Genomic DNA, 20,304 nt, shown 5'->3' with positions numbered 1-20,304 from the left:
CTATATCTCGGCACCTATCTGTTTCCTCTTATTTAAAATGGCACAAAATGTTCCACTCAAGTAGAACAAAATGATAAAAATAACATATTGCAACTGCTATGAAAGAGTATAAACCACGACCCCCAACTATAGGGGACAATCCAGCTCTTTCACGTTTTTTATCATCTTTATTCTAGTTGTTTCTGTTTGATATCCAATTTCAAAAGAACAATCGTACTGCCTTCATATTACCTCCTAAAAATTTTATTATCATCTGTTAAGTCTCGCGTAAATTGAATATAATTATGTTCCTTTTTCGTTTCTAACAATTGCTGGTTTCGTTTATATTTGTTTAATTTTTTTTTAAAGTGGCGGTAATTGAGTTCCCATACCTTCGATGGGCTGCCAGGTAACGCAAGTTTACTTAGAGAATGCGATAACTGAAGGAGGGATCAGATAAAGAACGTACGCACGATGCGTGGGTCTTATCTGCCATCCCTTTGTTGTAATATTCGTCTCCCTCTTCATTCTTTTTATCTATTTTCCCTTTTTAAGTCGTCCCCTTCATTCTTTTTTAATCCGTTTTTGCGTAATATTTCCAGAGTTGACACATTCATTCCTTATTTCTGATTTCTCTTTTTTGCACTGTTTTGTCTCTGTTCATATAGGAACACCTTGCATTCAAAACCACAAATGTACAAGCATTTTTTCCGAACGATTAAAAGCTAATCATGCTTTCGACATTGGCTACCAGTACCCAATATACGACATGTAATCATTTTTATAGCAACATCCTCTCCCCTTCTCATGTCAGCTCTTGACACAGTTGTAGATATATCAGAGAAAGGAATTGCGATTGTCGAATTATTAGCTTTACAACAGAAAGGTACTTTAGGGGGTGGGGGCAGGGGAGCCGTTGTTTAGAAGAAATGCTTGGGACCTTAAACTCGCAAATTCCCTTCCGTCAATTTTCTTATATATTGCTTCCCATCCCCCTTTTCAGGCCGCTGACCCTCCCCCCCCATCCCTTAGGAAAAACCAGAATCCACCCCTGACTGTCGTCAAACGGATTAATGTGTAATTTTTCTCTGCTCCTCTCCACTGAATTTTTAAAATTGAATAATGGAAGGAGCCCTTACTGAGGTCTCAGGATTGACAACAATGAATGTATGTGTGATTACAGAAGACCACCTCGGGGCGGGTCCTGGATATCTTAAGGGGGGGAGGGTAGGGATGGGGCACCAACTCAAAGAGAAAGCCAGTATACAAAAGAGGCGGGGGGTAAACAGGAAATTTAGCTATCACGCATTCCCTTAAAATTTCCGAAGAAAAGTGGCTACTGTGCCCGTGTTCAGGTGGCCATTGGGGTCTATATATTTTTGCAGTCTATTAGTGCTTATAACAAGCGTTTTGTTTTCAGCATTGCTACAACAAGAGTTTTTTTTATGATATTTAGACTGATAGATTGGGGGGAAAGTAGACTAAACGGACGTCACACTGACGTCTTTGGTGTACATACTTTGCCCCGTCAATCCAGAAACAAACAAGTAAGATTTTAATATAGGGTACTATGTAAGGACTTCGCCTGTCCACCCTTCTCTGTTCACCAAGAAAAAATATGATTGAGATGTTAATATAGGCTATCATATAAGGAATTTATTTCTTTGTTCTCTGTCTCCGTCCAACGAGAAAGCAGTGAGTGAGATGTTTAAGCACAAAACTAGTTCCTTATTTTGTTTGAGTACGAATAGTGAGCTGCGAAAAACAATTTGTTCTGCTTCCGCAAGAATGGATGAAAGAACAAATAGAAGAAGACGGTGGCTTTATCAACTCCCGCTAGTCTAATTACTAAAGGACCTCGTCTCTCTTTTGATCTAGAATTCTAGCAAATGGATCCGGTATAATCAAGTATAATTTGTTAGCTGTAAACAGAGACACGTTATTTTCTCCTCACGGCACGTGTTGGCTGGTTTTGCTGACGCGGGGTCAATAATATCTCGGAGTGCATTTTTTGTTGTGCTCTTTCGAGTGTTTTTGAGGCCATGAAATTGCCCATAAAACCAAAAGCAAACCACGCAAATTTCTGGAGACAAATAAAAATAACATCTGCCACTAAAAAAGAGCAAAGAGGAATGTGCATTTAAAGACAAACGAGAAAACTAACGTGTTTATTTTTTTAAGTAACCTAATTAGTAAACGTCTTGCCCATTTCTCGGAATGAGTGCTACGAGTCTGTTCTTTTTGCAGACTATAGTAAGATAGCATATTATTTGAGACAGCATATATGATAATTTTGAATTTCTCTTCCCTTTCATCAAGTTTATTCTAAAACTCTTAGCTCTTGTAGCAAGTGAACCGTAATTCGTGGTTTTTTAATGAATTCAAAATCGAACTATCAACTTGCTTTAAATCGCTATTGCTGATGCGTCATAATTTTTTAAAGAAATATTTGGCTGTCCAGTAACCCGGAAACTTATACCCGGTAAGCGGGTCACTTGCTCCGAAACCCGGAATCGATTTATCCACGTGTGTAAACGAACATTGTTAAAAGATATAAAAGTGCATTTATACGACCACACTTTGTAATAGTTAGCCTAAAAAAGCTTCTTGAATAAACGAAACATAATGCGAATTTAGTATAAAGGGGAAATAACATTCAGATTCATGTCTCGTACGTAGTGAAATATCCCAAGGGTCAATTCATTGCGCATGCGTGCAGCGAAGCATCTGTCGATTATTCAAATGAGAACAATTAGTAGTCGGTGTATATTTATTCCCTGATGGATGAAGCTTATGACAACGGATCACCGAACCAGGAAAGCTCTGATTCATCCTTTGAAGACGATATAGACAGTATCGCACTCCTGCCTGAGAGAAAGACACGACCAAGAAGGCTCAGGCGGAGACGAATTCGTATATTTGAGGACAACGGCGGGCATCTTCGTACGACCAACAGAATGTGTTCTCGGAGAACCATCGTCTATAGTACGATCACGGCTGTTCTACTCATTTGTGTAGTTATAATTTCTGTCTTCGTCAACCCTTCGACCTCTGATGAGTTCGAAGAGAAAACCGAGAAAAGGAGTTCGGAGTTTCAGGATGAGCCAGAAAAAAAGGACGATAGTAGTTTTTATAAAGATGGGCATGGAAGGAAGTTTGCTTGGCAGAAAATCCGCCTTCCAAGCAGTGTAACACCGGAGGAGTATACGGTTATACTCCGACCGAAGTTAGATCCAGATTTTACTTTCTCTGGTAACGTGTCCGTACGGGTAAAATGCAACGAAGACACAGACTATATATTCATACATGCTAAACAAATGCGGCTGACCAAATTTGAGGTTTTAAACCAGGGAAAAGAACCTTTAAAAATTATGGAAACTGCCAACTGCGAAAAGCTTGAGATGTTTTCCATCAAGGTTAAGGGTGGCTTGAAAAAGGGAGAGAGCTATGTTCTACAAATCGACTTCAATGCCGTGTTGGCAGAAAAGCTTACTGGATTCTACAAGAGTTCTTATAAGGATAAAGATGGAAACACTCGGTGAGATATAGACTTTTGTTGTTATTGTGGTTGGTCCGTGATCTCCGTGTGTCTTATAATTGTCCCGGTCATTTCGAGTATATAATGCTTTATTTTCTATAATTATTTGATTCCATGGATGTCAATTATAACTTTCGTTTGTTCGACCTAAATTATATAATAAACAATTTAAGAGTCGATGACGAGAATGTTTTATGGGATTTTAGGCAGTGTCAGTTTCATAGTCTCAAATTATAATATTCTTGATATTTGTTTCCGCTTGAACTCCTTGGAAAGGAACGATTTATCTTCAACTATTAACCTTCTTAAATTTCGATCGATCTAAGGCAACCTCCTCTTACTTATACGTGTTCATAATTTTTCAGAAAGCGATATTACATTGAAGTAAGCTCTAAACTAATGATAATATTGCTCCGAACCGAAGGCGCAAGCATTTGAATATATCAGATCTTAATTTTTTAATATTGATGTTTCCTTCCTAAGTCTAAATCAGTTCCAAAGCTTAACTGATTTTCTGTTAGCATTCATTCTTAAAAAAACACTATCTCTCTTTCATAGTCTCCGTTTTGAGCTCAGAATACTTTATTTTTTAAAATGAAAACATTTGTCAGTTCAAATCAAAACAAATTTTACATAACTCGCAATTGAACTCTACACATTTTATGAAGTCTTTTGTTTTTTTCGACTTGTTTGTTCAAAAGATAAAAGGCGGATTTCCTGTAAATGGCTAACTGTTGGCGAAGCACTCTTTTTATTCACTTTCGTTGTCTTCAAGTCTGTAAGCTCGACCGGGTGCCTTCTGTATTATTGAATTACCTCAATAAAACGAAAATGTTTCTATTTTCCTCTTTCTCAAAGCTAATCAGTGATGATATTTTTCTTTGCCGTTTTTCTCGTGGCTTAATCGATTTTTTACTTCAAAAGAACAACCCCCAAACAGGTTGACCTATTTTACGCGATTTCGCGCTTAACAGCTTTGATCTTTTAAGAGACGGTGATTTATCCCCTGAATTTTTTTGCTAAATACCCTTTATCTCAAATCCTTAAATTTGATTTAAAGTAAAATTATCTTTATTTTGAAAAGCCTTTTTCCTGTCTGTTAGAATATATTTGTTTTCACCCAAGCAATATTTTGGAAATCGTAATGAAATAATCTTCTTAGGAAAGCACATAGCTCTAAAGAAAGGGAAAGAGGGCCCCGCTACCTCAATTACACAAAACTATCGGAACCACAGAAGACAACACTCTGGTTCCAAGTGTCGTTTGCGTTCGACATGTTGTCAGAACCATGCCGGTCAACAGTTTGTCGCCAAATATTTAATTACGAGCCTTCCCCCGCTTTACTAAAAGAGAGAAATCTTGACCGTCCTTTGATGATGACGAAAATGAGCTTGTGCGTGGGCGAAGAAAAGCGTCCTCTTTCGAGCGAGCAAGCATCTTTATTGTCATGGGCTACAATACAATACAATATTGTGTTTATTCTTCTGGTTTACTATCACGACTATTTGGGCATTTTGCATTGATTGTTATTGTCATTGGGTTATATATGTTTTTTGTTTTTCTATTTTGGAAATATCCTGATTTTGAAAGATTCCTTGTTTGAACTTGACATAAGGAATGTTCAGCGTTTTTCTTGTTCTACAAACATATTGATTAAAGTTTTTTTCTGCCTGCTATTCAATCCTGTTTTTATTCACAAAGTTCGATCCTCTAATCAACCCTTCCCCCCACCCCCACCCCCTCCTTTCTTCCGCTGACGTCACAATCTTCTGTCTAGGTACTTGGCGACCACGCATTTTGAGCCTACGGATGCGCGCGCAGCGTTCCCGTGCTTTGACGAGCCCGCGCTAAAAGCGGTATTTAACATGGTGATTTACCGCAAGGCCGAGCATGTTTCTCTCTCCAACATGCCAATCAAGGAAACGGTAACTATGGCGACATTGACACGACTGAGGATTAAATGTCTATTGATGGAAGTTTTACTATGGTTTTGGTCATGGTATTCCCCATGTGTTCTCTCATAATGCTTGCCGCTTGGGGGAGGGGGAGGGGGGGCGTTACTGGATCAACACGGGGAGGAAATTTCGTTGTTCACCACGTCACTCAGTAAATGTTTCTTCTGAGGATAACTATGTAGTCTTTTTCGACGAGCCTTAATGTGTCATATCGTGCCCACGTATTCAAATGTTAGGTGGTAATTTCTGTTTTAATTAAATGTATCCTAAAGTCTTATTAAAGACGAAAATTTGGCAGAGTCGAATTCCAGTTTTGGTGAATTGTATTCATTCTTCTGGTTCACGAACACGACTATTTGGGCTTTTTGTATTTATTCTAAAGTACTCTTAAGTACATCTAGAAAAACACCCCTAAAAATTCACGTAAAACATAGTATTAATCATTTTTGCGAGTTTCACCATATTACGCAATCTGGTGCAAAAATGGATCTGAAGTTTCTGGTAGACATGGTTGTGTTGACCCTTTGCCGTGATCCCGCTCATGTCGCTCACTTTGTTGTGTTCCAGTTCAAAGACAAGGAAAGTGGTCAGGTGATCGACGTGTTCGAGCCATCCGTCAAGATGAGTACATACCTTGTCGCGTTTGTCGTGTGCGACTTCAAGTCTAAGGAAGCCACCACCAAACGGGGAACTCTGGTAACCATACACGTACACTTTCTGAAAAACCTTTGTCATGTAGACTTTTTTTAAACTTTTGTATGTTGCAAACTATGTGCATGACCAGGAAAGGCTGAGGGGGGGGGGGGGGAGGGGGTGGGGGGACGGGTGCGCATGCAAACCACGAACCAAAAAAAAAACCAGAAAGCGATTGCATATCAAGAAAATTCAGCCAAAAATTGTCGTTTTTGCCTATCGCGGTCACTTCCATATAAGGAAACTAATATATTCCTTATTTGGAAAAAACTGCATGATTATTGTTATTTTTAAGGTTACCGTACCGCAGGTGCTTTGTAAACATTATGACTTGTAATCAGAAGAGAAAAACAGTGACTGTGACCATCTTTAGTCCAATGGAGAAAGTATCTGAAAAGAATTTAAGAGTCCTCAGTACCAGTCCCTCAAAACGTCAATGTTTTCTTCATGTGTGACGCAATACACTCTCCTCAGAACTTTTCTTTTTTTTTTTTCTTTTTAGGTTCGAGTGTGGGCCCCCGAGGATAACATCGATGAAGGGGATTATGCTCTGTCGGAAGCAGTTAAAATACTATCATACTACGAGAAGTTCTTTGCTGTGAGATACCCTCTCCCCAAACAAGGTAGGTTTTAAGTTCTCTTGTATCCTGCATGCGCTATCATTTGATGACATGAAGTCGAAAAAACACAGGGTGGGGACACGCCCCTGAAATTTCTGCTTTCCCTGTCCTGCTGGAAATTTGCCTTTTCCCGATAGGTTGGTTTTAGAGGGAAAAATATACGATTGACATTTAGGCTCAAGCTGGCTAGTTTAAATCATTGCTACGGATTTAAGAACTCTTCCTTCGTGCTTACTTACAGATTTTTTCTTAGTTCCTCTATAAAAGGGCGCGCTGGATTATGGAACAGATTGATAAAGCTCGCGGTGGCATGAGTATTTTATTTAGCTTACAATCCTTTCCACAACACACTTTGACCATTTTGAAATGGCGTTTTAAAAGCCCCTCAGGCTAAGTTAAAACGTCGAGCTATCCATGAGCCGTGTTCAATGCAAACGCGTGCAAACGAATCAAGGCGATTGTTTCATACTTATTTGCACGCATTTGCATTGAATACGGCTCATGGATAATACTACGGTTGAACTTAGCCCCACTGATCATTTTGGCTGTGTTGGATTTAGATCTTATAGCTATTTCCGATTATGCTGCCACAACTCACTTCGCGGCTTCAACATATTGTGGGAAAGCTTTTCAAAGTCTCTTAAACACGAGATTTCGCTATAAAAGGAAAGCTCCTCCCACCCCCGGGCTCAAATTTGCAATTATAATCAGAACAATGCCACGCTAGCGGTCACAAATTACAAGTCTCCTGTAAAATTGCTTATTTCTGTTATTGGCTGTCCACTTTCGTTTTCGGTGCAAAATTGTAATTTTTTTTCTAGGCATCTGCATAAATTATTACCGCGCTGTGATGAAAATGCTCGTATTTTAAAGCGCACACAGCTTGGTATAGCATTATTTTATTTTACCTAATATAGGTAAAACTCTAGGAATGATATTTAATTAAGTTTAGAACATGAAATTTTAATTTAGCGCTCAGAGCAATTGTCCGGACATATTGTCTCATTGACGGCTGATTGATAATTGATTGTTCTTGAGCCCGGGGGTGGGAGGAGCTTTCCCTATTATATCAGAACCTCGTGTTTAATCATAAATATTGGCTGTTATGGTGTTTAGACCTTATTGCAATCCCTGATTTTGCTGCCGGTGCGATGGAGAACTGGGGTCTGATAACCTACCGTTTGACGTCATTGCTGTATGACCCCGAAGTGTCGTCAGACTCGAACAAGCAGTGGGTGGCTGTGGTGGTAGCTCACGAGTTAGCTCATCAGGTTTGTTTGCACTGTTTGGCGCACCGTAACCACGATGAATTACCTCAGAAAGCACTCTGATCTTTTAGCTCTGTGCCTTTTATCTCTCTCGCCTTTCTATGTGTATTAGCACCCATAGCCGTAGTAGACCTCAAAATATTGGAGGGGGGCACGATACAGAAACATTAAAAAAATGGGGGGCAGATCCACGCCCCTACTGGTCATTTCCTTATAATTTTTGAAAATATTCGGGGGGGGGGACGTGCCGTCAGTGCCCCACCCCCTGCTACGGCCCTGGCACCTCAAGTATAGCATGTTCTGTGCCTTTTCTCACTAGCGAGGAAAATAGAGACAGAGAATGGAGTTGCGACGTAAAAGCTTATTATGCGCTTGTTGACAATGAAACTCGATCAACTACTCTTTTGTTATTGTTTACAATTTAAAACACAACGGTTATTTGCAAGAAGACATCTGCGATAGTGAAGTCGGATCCTTAATTAACGATATTTGATTGAAAGCATCTCAGTCACCCGCTTGGATAAGTCGATGGAAATGGATTCTGTGAGTCACTCGGTATTGTGCTAAAGCGTCAAATGGCGGCGTGACTGATCTTTTTAAGATAACGGAACGCTTCGTCTCCTTTGTGCTCTATGTCTGCGCAGTAAGCTTTTACGTCTCTGAATCCCTCTCCGTCAACAATCCGTTTTCTAGTGAAAATGGGCCATTTTTGTTTATGTTCTTTGCACGTTGTTTAGTCTTTTCCAATCTATTGTCAGAATTCTGTTTCTCTAACTCGATATCGAGTATTTAAAATGTACTTTGCTAAACCTAATATTAAATGAAATGCTAAAAAGTCTAATAGTTAAATCTAAATGTGATACTTTCAACATAATAAGTTGATTATATTCGATGTAAACTCTGGATGAAAACGTTAGAATGAAATATGTAAAACTTATTCTAAACGGTTAGTCATAAAACCTAGTCTGAAATATCTAGAGGAACAGAATTAAAAGTCAGAGAAATAAAAAAATACTAAACTTCAACCTCAATATAAAAAGTTAAAAAACATTATAAAACTCAATGACATAGAAAGCAAATTGTTGAGCTGCTTTGGTGCGCCAACCAAAAGTAAAAACATGATGGTGATGATGACGATGATGATGATTATGATAATGACGATGATGATGATGATGATGATGACGATAATGATGGTTGTGATAATGGAGGTGGTGATGATAGTGGTGATGATAATGAAATGGAGGTGGAGATGATATGGTGGTGATGATGATGATGACGATGATGTGTTGGTGTGTTGACAGTGTTGGTGTTGATGATGATGATTTTCATGATATTGATGACAGTGATCGTAATGATAATGATGACGGTTATCGTAACAGATTTGATGCGCTAACTTCAAATATTAACGAAGTTGATGGCCAATATAAACCGAATCAGCCCCCATGTCATGTGCCATCATTATCCGTTTTTTTGTAAACACTGCACTATCTGTCCCGGTACGACTAGACCTCATAGCGATACCAGACTTCCCCACCGGAGCCATGGAGAACTGGGGCCTAATTACGTACCGTATGACGTCACTCCTTTACCGTCCTGGGTTCTCCTCGGATGACAACAAGCAGTGGATATCAGTCGTGGTCGCACACGAACTAGCTCACCAGGTTCGTTTAGCTGAAGACGTTTCGAACTTTCCAGCAATACACCTGACTCTTCTTAGTAGAAAATGCCTGAGTTTTCGTAGGATAACAGTGCCTTCAACCTTCAATCGTGTTTTGGCGGAGATTTAATATATATTTGGGAGTTGGTCGTGTTGCTATAAACTTTAGGGAGGAAACAGGTCATATCAGCACAAAGAATAAATATTAAAATAAACTATTTAAACCTGCGAGTGAATACTTAAACGAGTGACTTTAAACGTCGAGGTTTTGATGAAGAACTTAAAATCTTAAATATCTCAATGAAATCTCTTCTGTTGTCTATTTCGTCTGTTTGTTCGTCAAATCAAAGTGCGTTTGTCTACTGTTTTTTTCACTAACAAATGCTTCATGTTACACTAGTGGTTTGGAAATCTTGTTACTATGAAATGGTGGAACGACCTATGGCTGAATGAAGGATTTGCAAGGTAATAACATCACAAACGAATCTTTAGGGATATAGGGGATATTGCTAGGGTCTTTTAAGAGGTCTAGCTAGACTCAGGTTTTTTTTTTTAATAGAAAAGCATTGCTAACAGGATCTTAAGCACGAGTGAAGTCCACAAGATGCCGGTTTTGCTTTAAAAGGACTACAAAAACTTAAGTGACTCGAACACGTCATAAAAATGAACTAGTGTTCGCATAGGGACTTACGGTGTTAACTTCTCATATACGATGTAATTAATAGGATTCTTAAAGCGAGGGAGGTAGGCCAGTAACCAGGCGTGTACCCAGGATTGGCCGAGGGGGGTGCGCAGTTATAGGTATCATATGGAAAAAGCATAGTATTTGAAGAATCCTTAATAAGAAATGACCCACTTTTTTGTCGCCAAGGGGGGTGCGCGCGCACCCTACGCACCCCCCTGTGTACGCGCCTGCTAACAGTCGATTATCTCAACCGTGTCCCCTACTAAAAATATCTTCTCTGATTTCCAGTTTTGTCGAGAATATCGGTGTGAACCACACGACCCCTGAGTGGCGGATGATGGAGCAGTTCTTGCTGGATAAGACGCAACTATCCATGAACCTAGATCAACTGAGCAACTCTCATCCGATCAGCGTGGTCGTCAAGGACCCCGCGGAGATCAACTCGTTGTTCGACACCATTTCTTATGACAAGGTGAAAATAGCCTTCTGTACGTAGCAATGGTTACAGCGGCAATAGAAAGCGATGTGTGCGACCGCGGGAAGAATGGGGACGAAGGGGAGAGAGCCCATTCCTCACGCTGTCACACTCTTTTTGTAACTTCCCGACAGTTTTTTTTAGATATAACGCAGATGCATAAAAAAGTGATCCTGTCAGGTAAGCCTAGCTTATGCCTTTCTAATGGGTTGGAATATTTTTTTAGGGAGCAGCTATTATCCGCATGTTGAAGAGCTTTCTCGGCGACGATGTCTTCCAGAAAGGACTTCAGAAATATCTGAACAAGCACAAGTTTGGTAACGCCGAGACGAACCAGTTGTGGGATGCATTTACTGAGGTATGGTATTACACCACTAGTCATCTCAAACTTCAATATTTATCTGTAATCATTGTTGAGCTGCACCACACCGTACTAACAACACATCATAACACCTCATTACTGCATCTCACTTGCATCATATACCACACTAAGAACACATCACAACACCTTATTCTCATTACTGCATCTCACTTGCATCATGAACACATCACAACACCTCACATCATCTGCATATCAATATTATTACTGTACTGCACCATTCCATTCTAGTACCTCTTTTGAGCCTACTTGCAAGAGTTTCTTGTTGTTCTGAACCTACAAATAACGCTGCGTCGATTCACAGTCGCTTTGTTTTATTTGCCGTGCGAAAGTACTTATGTAGTTATGTAGCACGCATCCACTCCCTCCCCCCCCATGCCTGCGCGGCATTCTCTCCCATCCCCGCCCTCATCAAAAAGTTCTAACAGCAGAGAGCTTAAGCACGGTGAAACAATGTAAGATGACGACCACGGCGCCTCGCCAAAGTTTACGCTTTTAAAAATCACTACAAAGGACAGCAACTTCATCCCTGGCGATAAACCATGGTCACGAAGACCCGTATTTTCCATTTGCTTACACTGCCAGTTTCTGCGGTTAGCACCACACTAGTGTTAACTGACCCCTCTTCCCCCCTAACTTGTCTACCTCTTGACAGGAGAGCAGCGTCTCGGCGAGCTCCACGAAAAACTTCCGGGATGTGAAGTCTGTCATGGATACGTGGACCCTGCAGATGGGGTTCCCTGTGGTGACGATCAAGCAACGGGGCGACTCCGCCGTAGCTTCCCAGAAGCACTTTCGCATCCACCCCAAAGTCAAGCCTAGCCTCAGGTCACAGTTTGAGTAAGTACATCTTAATAACCAGTGGGTGTCTGAGCTTAAGAAAAGGGTCTAATATTACCAAAGTATTGTACTAAAATGGGTTTAGCCATTTTAGTCTACCTTTAAAACCCTTCCTCTCCGCGGACCAGGGAAATTGAATTCCAGAACTGATATCGTACAACCGTTAGGAGAAGTAAAGCCTGCACTGCGTTAATATAGTATGATGATGATCGGGTAAAAGTTTCTTTTTCCTTGGGTGGTTCACTTTGTTGTTTTGACAGTTTCGTATATCTTTTCTATTCCAGTTACAAGTGGATCATACCATTCACCTATTACACACAGAACGACAAGACCAAGAAAAATGCGTGGATCGAGAAAGACAACGGTAGAGAAGGGGAGGGGATACGTATGTACTTCTTTATCCTCTTTGTGCATGTTACCCTTCATCGTGCACATTTCCCTGTCATGTCTGCTTCTCTGTCTCTTGCTCACAGCTTTTTTTTATCATCCGATCAAAATATCAAAACTCATCTTCTCATCAAATACGTAGACCGCTATAATGTACATCTGGGCCTCAGTGCATCGTATACCACAAATAATTGTGCTTGTTTTTCTACCCTTGTCTACCTTTTCTGGTATTCCTCCCTTTAATGCCTTTTAATATGAAGCTTGTTTTCCTTTAGTCCTCGTTTCATTACTCCCCCTTATAACTTTTGGTATTCTTTGTCATCCCGTTCGAAATATGGATATACGACTGGTGATTACTTTATTTCCTTGCTATGCTCTAAAAAAGGTAACGAGACTTCGTTTACGGTACCCTATGTAACATAGGGGGGTAGGAAAGTTGTGTAAAAAAACGTTTAGTGAAAAGTGTTTAGAAAGAAATAAATAATTGCTTATCGCTACGTTGACCTCATTTCATCTTACACCTAATTCTTACGTTGTAAGGCTCCATCAAAATTTTCTCATTTACCCTATGTAGTTCAATTTGACTACAACCCCGCTACCTCCGGCTGGATCAAGGCGAACTACGAACAGCATGGCTTCTATCGAGTCAACTATGACGCCGAGAACTGGGAAAGACTAAAACAGCAGCTCGACACAGACCACGAGGTACTCAAACATGTGGAGTCACTGTGTTTTTCAATACTCTGCGGGAGGGGAGGGAGGTCGCACGCCTTTTATTATATGATATTTCTGTGGTTTGTTGTTACCCTGCTACGGGACCTATGGCTGGCCCAATTGTTTTAATAGAATCACCTTTGGTGAGCAAAATAATACTTGTTTCCAGGGGCCGACAATCAAGTGCTTGGGAAACTTTGGTATAGTTTGGGGATAGGCTTTGATCTAAATAATCAGGCATAAGGTTTTGTCATTATGACTCTTGTTAAAACATGATCATATCAAGCATTACTCTTCCAGTGTTACCTTCTGGATGCTTTAGATTGTTTTTCTTTCTTTTTAGAAACTCAGTGCTGCGGACAGAGCGGGCCTTTTGGACGACGCCTTTAACCTCGCCAGGTCAGTGAGTCAATTAATATCACGTGAAGACCCCGCCCACACTAGGCGTACCCTGGGCGTTCTCCCACACCAAATGGTCCTACTTCTCTCTCGAGTCCCTGCTTTCTGTGTGTTTTTTCTGACGTCATGCGTTTCCTTTTAAGGGCGGGAGAGCTACCGCTGACTACTGCACTCGACCTGACAAAGTACCTGACGAAAGAGGAGATGTATGTCCCTTGGGCGGCGGCACTAAGCAACATGGGATTTTTGGAGAGTCGTTTGTGCGAGAACGAGGAACACATGACTTTGTACAAGGTATGGTGATGGTTCATACTTCTCATTTGTTATTGGCTATAGTACAATCGCCATGATTGGTCAGTGACTAGTACAAGCGCCCTGATTGGTCAAGACTATATTACGCTTAACCTGTTTGTTTAATTGCTAAAAATTACGCTCGACCTGATTGAAGAAGACTGTTGATCGCTCGGCATGATTGGTTAACTGGCTATAGTACGCTCGCCCCGACTGGTCAATGACTAGTACGCTCGCCCCGACTGGTCAATGACTAGTACGCTTGACCTGATTGTTCAATGGCTATATAGTACGCTGATTGGTCAATAGCTGTTTTTTTTTATTTCAGAAATACGCCCTGCAGCAGCTCAAACACATCGTAAGGAAACTAGGTTGGGACGACAAAGGCAGCCATCTACAGAAGTATGTTATCAAATTCTTGCAGGGGTATTTTAGTGAGTTTTTAAGCTTGGGTATACTTGCAAAGGCGGTAAAACACAAATACATTTTATGGGAGATGGTGCTGCGGCTATTGAAGGGGATTTAAAGTGTTTATAATTGATGATGTGTGTTTTTACATCAGGTATCTTCGTTCCTACGTATTGAAGCTGTGCGCTCGTTATGGCGATGTTGAATGCGCGACTGCTGTCAAAAGTCGCTTCGATGATTGGATGAGAGGAGAAAGGTAAGGCATTTTATGACTTCTTCCATCGCAAATACAGTGGTGCGGGCTTCGCTTTCTAAGTCAGTGCAGACTCAACCTGGCTGCCATTTACGCCTGAAGAAGGCCACCCATTTTATGCTATGCAATACCGTGTCACACAAAACAACCATTTCCATCAAATTATGGAAGCGAGGAACTATAACACTTTCAATCAAATATTATTAGCACTTCATATCCAATCCATACCCAATATTATTGTACTTCATATCCAATCGTGGATGGTTATTTTCAAGTTTTCCTGCAAAGAGCCCGTTTTCGGATGTAACGAAAAACAAAGCAGTGGATGATCGAGACATTTTCATAAACTCCCTCTTGGGCTCTGAAAACATTGTTTTAATATTGGGGTTTGTATTTCTACTACTCTTGATCGCCCTCCAAGGTTTTTTGTGACCCCTTTTTTGTTTTTCTTTTCTGCCTCGTACCCAGGCGCCTATAAGTATTACAACCGCAAGGCATTATGGGCCCATACAAATACCCTCACACTTCCCATGATGCATAGCGCAGAGGTTATTTTTTTTATCAACGAGAGACGACAAGAAACTAGTCAGTTTCGGTCGGGGGAAATATTATAAAGCTTTTTTCTTGTAGTGCTGGTTTTAATGAATTTGTTTTTTGTTTTTGTAGCCTGCCGCCAAATCTCCGCTCGGTGATATATGATACCGGCGTGCACTTGGGGGGCGAGAAAGAGTTCAAATACATGTACGAGCAGTACAACAAGTCCACAGTCGCCGCCGAGAAGCGCAAACTGCTGTTCGCCATGTCCGCCACTCAGAACCCCGCTCTCATGAAAAAGTGTGTAAGAATTATACATCTTAGTCTGGCCATTAGATCTTTGAAGAGGGAATGGAGTTTGTCAAAATCTCATGCCGGATATTTTATACAGAATATATACTTTTCCTGTTCTCTCGCTCTATCACGTCACTAGAAGCAAAATATGCTAACGTCATCAAGATAAAAAACATTCATATCTCGTGAAAGAAACATTGTATAACAACAAAACTTGGTAGGTGTCAAGGCGGTGTCAAGATTTGGTCACGTGATGCGTGACCAAATCTATATCTATATCTAGATATTCTATATCTATATTATATCTATATTCATATCTCCTAAACGAAACATCATTTGATAACCAAACTTGGTATGTGTCATGTATGTAACAAGGGGGTGCACCTATAAAGCCACGTGATTGTGACGTCATCGATGACGTCACTAGAAGCAAAAATATGCTGACGTCATCAAAATAACGAAATATTTATATTTCACGAAGGAAACATCGTATGGCAACCAAACTCGGTAGATGTCATGTAGATGTGGGGGGAAGGGTGTATAACAAGTTGGTCGCGTGATCTGTGAAATCGTTGACGTCGTCAGAAACAGAAATACAATAACATTTAATATTATTAATAATATTTATTATTTAGCGAAAATTAGCAAAGATTTGGTCGTTTGGAGCTCCGCTTTTAGGCAATGCCTAAATCTATATATTACAGTACATAAGTGCGTTTGTTGGTGCCCCTTGAGTCTCTGATTGGTCGAGTGGATGTTTTTGCGGGAATTTGTCTCGTGCATGACACTAGCGTGACAGATTCATTTCAATGTAAGTTTCTGCCTGTCTCATGTTGATTATTTCTGCCTTGTAGGCTTCTGGATATGAGTATGAGCACACAGATTCGCTCTCAAGACACCGTCTCCGTCATCACATCCGTCGCTTCCAACTGCAAGGGACGTAACCTCGCCTGGGACTTCGTTAAGAAACACTGGAAGACGTTATTTAAAAGGTAAGGCATTACCCTGTGAGCTTGAGAAGGGGGCTTAGTGATAAGTTTTTCTTTCCTGTTTTCCTGTTTTTGTGTCCGCTGAGGGCTGCGCTAAGAAGCAAACTCAAGCTAGCTATGAACGTCTCTCAGTTTCTGACAAGCAGAGCTGAGGGACAGAGCAAAAAAAAATGTTTTCCCCAAAAAAGTTCTGGTTAACTTTGGCGAGCTTGAATTTTTGTAAAGAGGTTTCTTTTGTTATGTAAAAACCAACATATCAAAAAGTGTTTTTTTTTTTCTAATGGATTCGTCTTCGAGATATGAGACTTGAAATGCAAATGTTCAAAGTATGAATCTCCTCGTTTTTAGGGGGAAGGGGCTCTGATCAGAAATTAAGCCAACTTTGCTCGCTAATATCTAAATTTCATATCTTCTTATCTAAATTTCTTTAAAATTTGGAATTATGCTTTTGGTCAGAGGAACTCCTTGTTTGCGGAAATTTGAGCATATATATTAAAAATTCGAAAATTTCATCCCATTTTTTTCCTCTGTCGAGCTAAATTGGTGTTACGGAGAGCTTTGTTTATGGTTCTCAAGGCCTTTGTACTCTATTTTGTTGTCTCGTTCTAAGGTCTTTGTTTCTGGCTTTTGTTCCATTGTGTTTTTGGTGCTGGCGCTCCGTAACACCAAGAAACTACCCTAAATTTTGAGTCTGGAGCAAGGGTATAATCAGTATGATATAATGCAAAGTTTTGACTTTTTGGCCCACAGAAAACTAACATCTGCGCAAGCTAGATGCGCAATGAAAGACTCAGCCCTTTTAAAAGTTTTACTTAATAGCACCTATCATACTTAAAAAGTTTAGGGTTAAACCATTTATTGGGTGTGCCTAAATTTTATACGAGATCGTCAATAAAACAACTAAATTTAGCATTCCTAGAGTTTCTCTGAGATTGATCTTATACGAGGTAATTATTTATTTTCTTTTTGTTTCCGTAGATACGGCCATGGGTCATTTGACTTCGCTCGACTCGTGTCTAGAACCACGACTCACTTCAGTACGCCACAGAAGCTGAAAGAGGCAAGCTGATCTTATTGTGTTGAAAACATCTTGAAGAATCTAGATGTATCTGTGTTGACGTGGTTGTGGGAATTTATTTATTGTCGATTAAGTTACTTATTTATTTCACGCTTTTACTAAAAATAAAAACACCAGGAAGTCAAAACCTCGCGCATGTCACAGTCCGCCTGACGGTGTTGGTATAAAAACGCACTGTTTTTCCGCCATGTCACAAAACAAAACATTGCTATGCAATAGTAGAATTCCAGTCGAATTCCGCTGAGTTGCATATGTTTCATATGCATAACTTTGTGGTATCTTCCCCAGATCCAAGAATTCTTCAAGAAACACGAACTTGGGTCAGGTAAACTGGCGTCCAAGCAAGCAGAGGAGGGCGTCTCTTCTAACATAGACTGGATGAAGAACAATACCGAGGTCGCACTCAAATGGCTGGAGGAACATACTGGAGCGGAGTCCAAACCAGCCGACGGCGACCTGGGCGTGGCTAACGTGGAGCGCCTGGAAAACATACTCGCACCTGAGGGCTTCCAGGAAGAGTACCAGGACCGAGAAAACCAGGAAGAGCCGTACCAGAACAAACGTTACTATAGCAACCAGCATTATGGGCGTGGCGATGACCAGGACCGCAGGTTTAGCAATGAGTATAATGATGATGATTATGAACCGGAGCGGCGTAGTTACGAATATCAATGAATACCTTAATGGAAATTTATAGACCACTTTCCACATATGGCCTAATTATCCCGAATAATAGCTTAATAATAGTTAAGAAGGCTGAAAGGAATAACACAATACTTTTTTTCTTAGTCTTATTCACATGCCATTGTTCGTGATGACTATATATGAAATGACCTATTCTCTAATTATGAGGGGGGAGGGGAGGGGGGTAATGAGAAGGTTCTACTGGGATTTCATTTACCACAGTGAAGTCTAATTTCATTTACCATCATGAGGTCATACTCGAAAACCCAGTGGTCTTTCTGCGGCTGATGAAAGATAGTGCCGGATTTTCGAATACGACAGTGTAGAGTGTGGACATTATTGTTATGTGCGCCCTTGGATCTTCTGTCGGTACAATCATTATAACGTGGGAGTTTATTTTTTTAGCACAAATATTCAGTTAGAAGTAAAAGGGAGATAAAAACATATCAAAGAAATGTCCTTCAACCTTCGGGAATAGATAACCTGATTAGTCTAGTCCCTGGGCAAATTTGAATGCATCAGCTTTATTTAGCCAGTATATTAAAATTAATGTACATTGGTTTTAGCTGAATTTTATTCAGTTCACGGTGATGTTTTGTGTCATTCTACGACACTTTTATTTCCACCTGTATGTCAGACGCAGATAAACACTTATGGCGATACTCTTCGGTTTTTCCATTGCACTAAAAGTATTTCATCTGTTGTCATGCGGTTGAACCTGTATGTAACTTGCAATGATTTTCTGTGGTGTCTAAAATTGTGAGGATTTCTCTGGCGAATTCATATATTTAATCTCTGACTTCTGGTTGCTAGTAATTCAGAGGGTGTGCCAGTCAAGTCAATGGAGTAAAATTGAAAGTTTTTTTTTGCATATTCGAGTCTGTAAATACAACACGGGGGTATCTCTATTTTTATTCAATCATACATTTTCCTTTTCGCCTTTTATTCTTCAATCATATTCTGTAGACGTATCGATATACACTTGTGGTAACTCGGTAATGGATTTTCGGATTTGTCTGTATACTCCAATGCATAAAAAACGAAATGACTCCATTTATTTAACTTTTATCTCAGATAAAAGGTCTTATTTATAAGGGGACGGATTGCAGAGCAGATCACTCCCACCTAATGTGTAACTAAAAATGTTCTTCATATTCTTTCAAATTTGACATATCCAGCCTTACAGGGGAGCTAATTATCCCGGACTTTGGCTTTGTAATCGATGCACCGAAAAGAGCATCTTGTATGTGGGAAACACTTATCGTAATCTTCTTGTCATAGCAGGGGCGTGTCCAGGAATTGGGGAAGGGTGGGTGTAGCTTGAAAGAAAAAAAGCCAAAAGGGCCGGCGTTAGAATAGGGGCTGGTCTCCCCTTTCTTGGCCACGCCCATGCTGCTGTGGCGGATCCGGGAGTACTTCGCTACAATTATTTACTCTATTTGGTAATACAGCGTAATAATATAAGGACACGTGATGTACAAGTGACACAGTCGTATAACCTGAGAGTACACGTGATATACACGTGACGCAGAGCTCGTGTCTAAGTGCTGAAGGAATCCTATGACATCATTATGTTGCTAGACTTATAGATTATTAAATGATTCATTTCTCTTTATAAATACATTTTTTAAAATTCTGGACCCGCCCGATAATGATCGCTGTTATCTTTTTGACAATAGGGTAAATATGTATTTATGTTAAGGGAATCTTGATGTATCCTAGCCTGGCGGTAAGGGAGTGAAGTAGTAGCGTTTCTTCCTCGTCTCGTAGTACCACATTGGGGGTATTAGTTAAGCATGTGCATGCTAGTGTTGTAAGGGGGATGGTAAAATAAAAAGTAAATCATTACATCCTAGTTTGTTATTCTTGCTTTGTAAACAGACTTGATCTATTCTTGACCTGAATGTCAGACAACCAGATCAAATAACTCATTTTTTTCGCTAAAGTCCATATACTGAGGCTTCTTACCTTGTAACCTTGTAATCTTCTCCTACTGTTTTAAACAATCTGAACTCCCGCAGTCAATCCTGACTCCACCCCTTCCCCAAGAGCCAACCACCCCTTTACAATATTTTATTAAGAGTATCACACTTTGAATGAGTATTGTGCGGTAGAATAACATTGCGGCTTGATTGTCCGTCTTTAATCATGTTTAGACTAGGTAAGCCCTGCCATTCCCCTACG

At 40.2% G+C, this 20,304-nt stretch overlaps 1 protein-coding gene across 3 annotated transcripts; it reads left to right on the top strand.

Annotated features, from left to right (window-relative positions):
- The first annotated feature begins 2,724 nt into the window (after positions 1-2,724).
- Positions 2,725-19,968, top strand: LOC5513639 (glutamyl aminopeptidase). 3 transcript variants are annotated; one of them, XM_032383214.2, is made up of 19 exons: positions 2,725-3,517; positions 5,295-5,442; positions 6,040-6,168; positions 6,668-6,788; positions 9,560-9,714; positions 10,111-10,175; positions 10,684-10,867; positions 11,097-11,228; positions 11,905-12,089; positions 12,374-12,474; positions 13,051-13,181; positions 13,534-13,589; positions 13,733-13,883; positions 14,209-14,282; positions 14,443-14,544; positions 15,208-15,375; positions 16,224-16,361; positions 17,337-17,418; positions 17,725-19,968. In XM_032383214.2, exons 1-19 carry the CDS (start codon positions 2,760-2,762, stop codon positions 18,109-18,111), a joined length of 3,267 nt encoding a protein of 1,088 aa, XP_032239105.2. In that variant the 5' UTR covers positions 2,725-2,759; the 3' UTR covers positions 18,112-19,968. The 3 variants fall into 3 exon arrangements, with proteins under 3 accessions (XP_032239105.2, XP_032239104.2, XP_032239106.2); XM_032383213.2 differs by lacking the exon at positions 9,560-9,714 and adding an exon at positions 7,902-8,056; XM_032383215.2 differs by lacking the exon at positions 9,560-9,714 and adding an exon at positions 7,902-8,056 and having other exon boundaries at positions 2,726-3,517; positions 12,374-12,453.
- The last annotated feature ends 336 nt before the right edge of the window (positions 19,969-20,304 follow it).

The sequence above is a fragment of the Nematostella vectensis genome, chromosome 3 (genome assembly GCF_932526225.1).
Source record: "Nematostella vectensis chromosome 3, jaNemVect1.1, whole genome shotgun sequence".
Taxonomy (NCBI): Eukaryota; Metazoa; Cnidaria; class Anthozoa; order Actiniaria; family Edwardsiidae; genus Nematostella; species Nematostella vectensis.
This window is presented reverse-complemented; position numbering and strand designations above follow the sequence as displayed.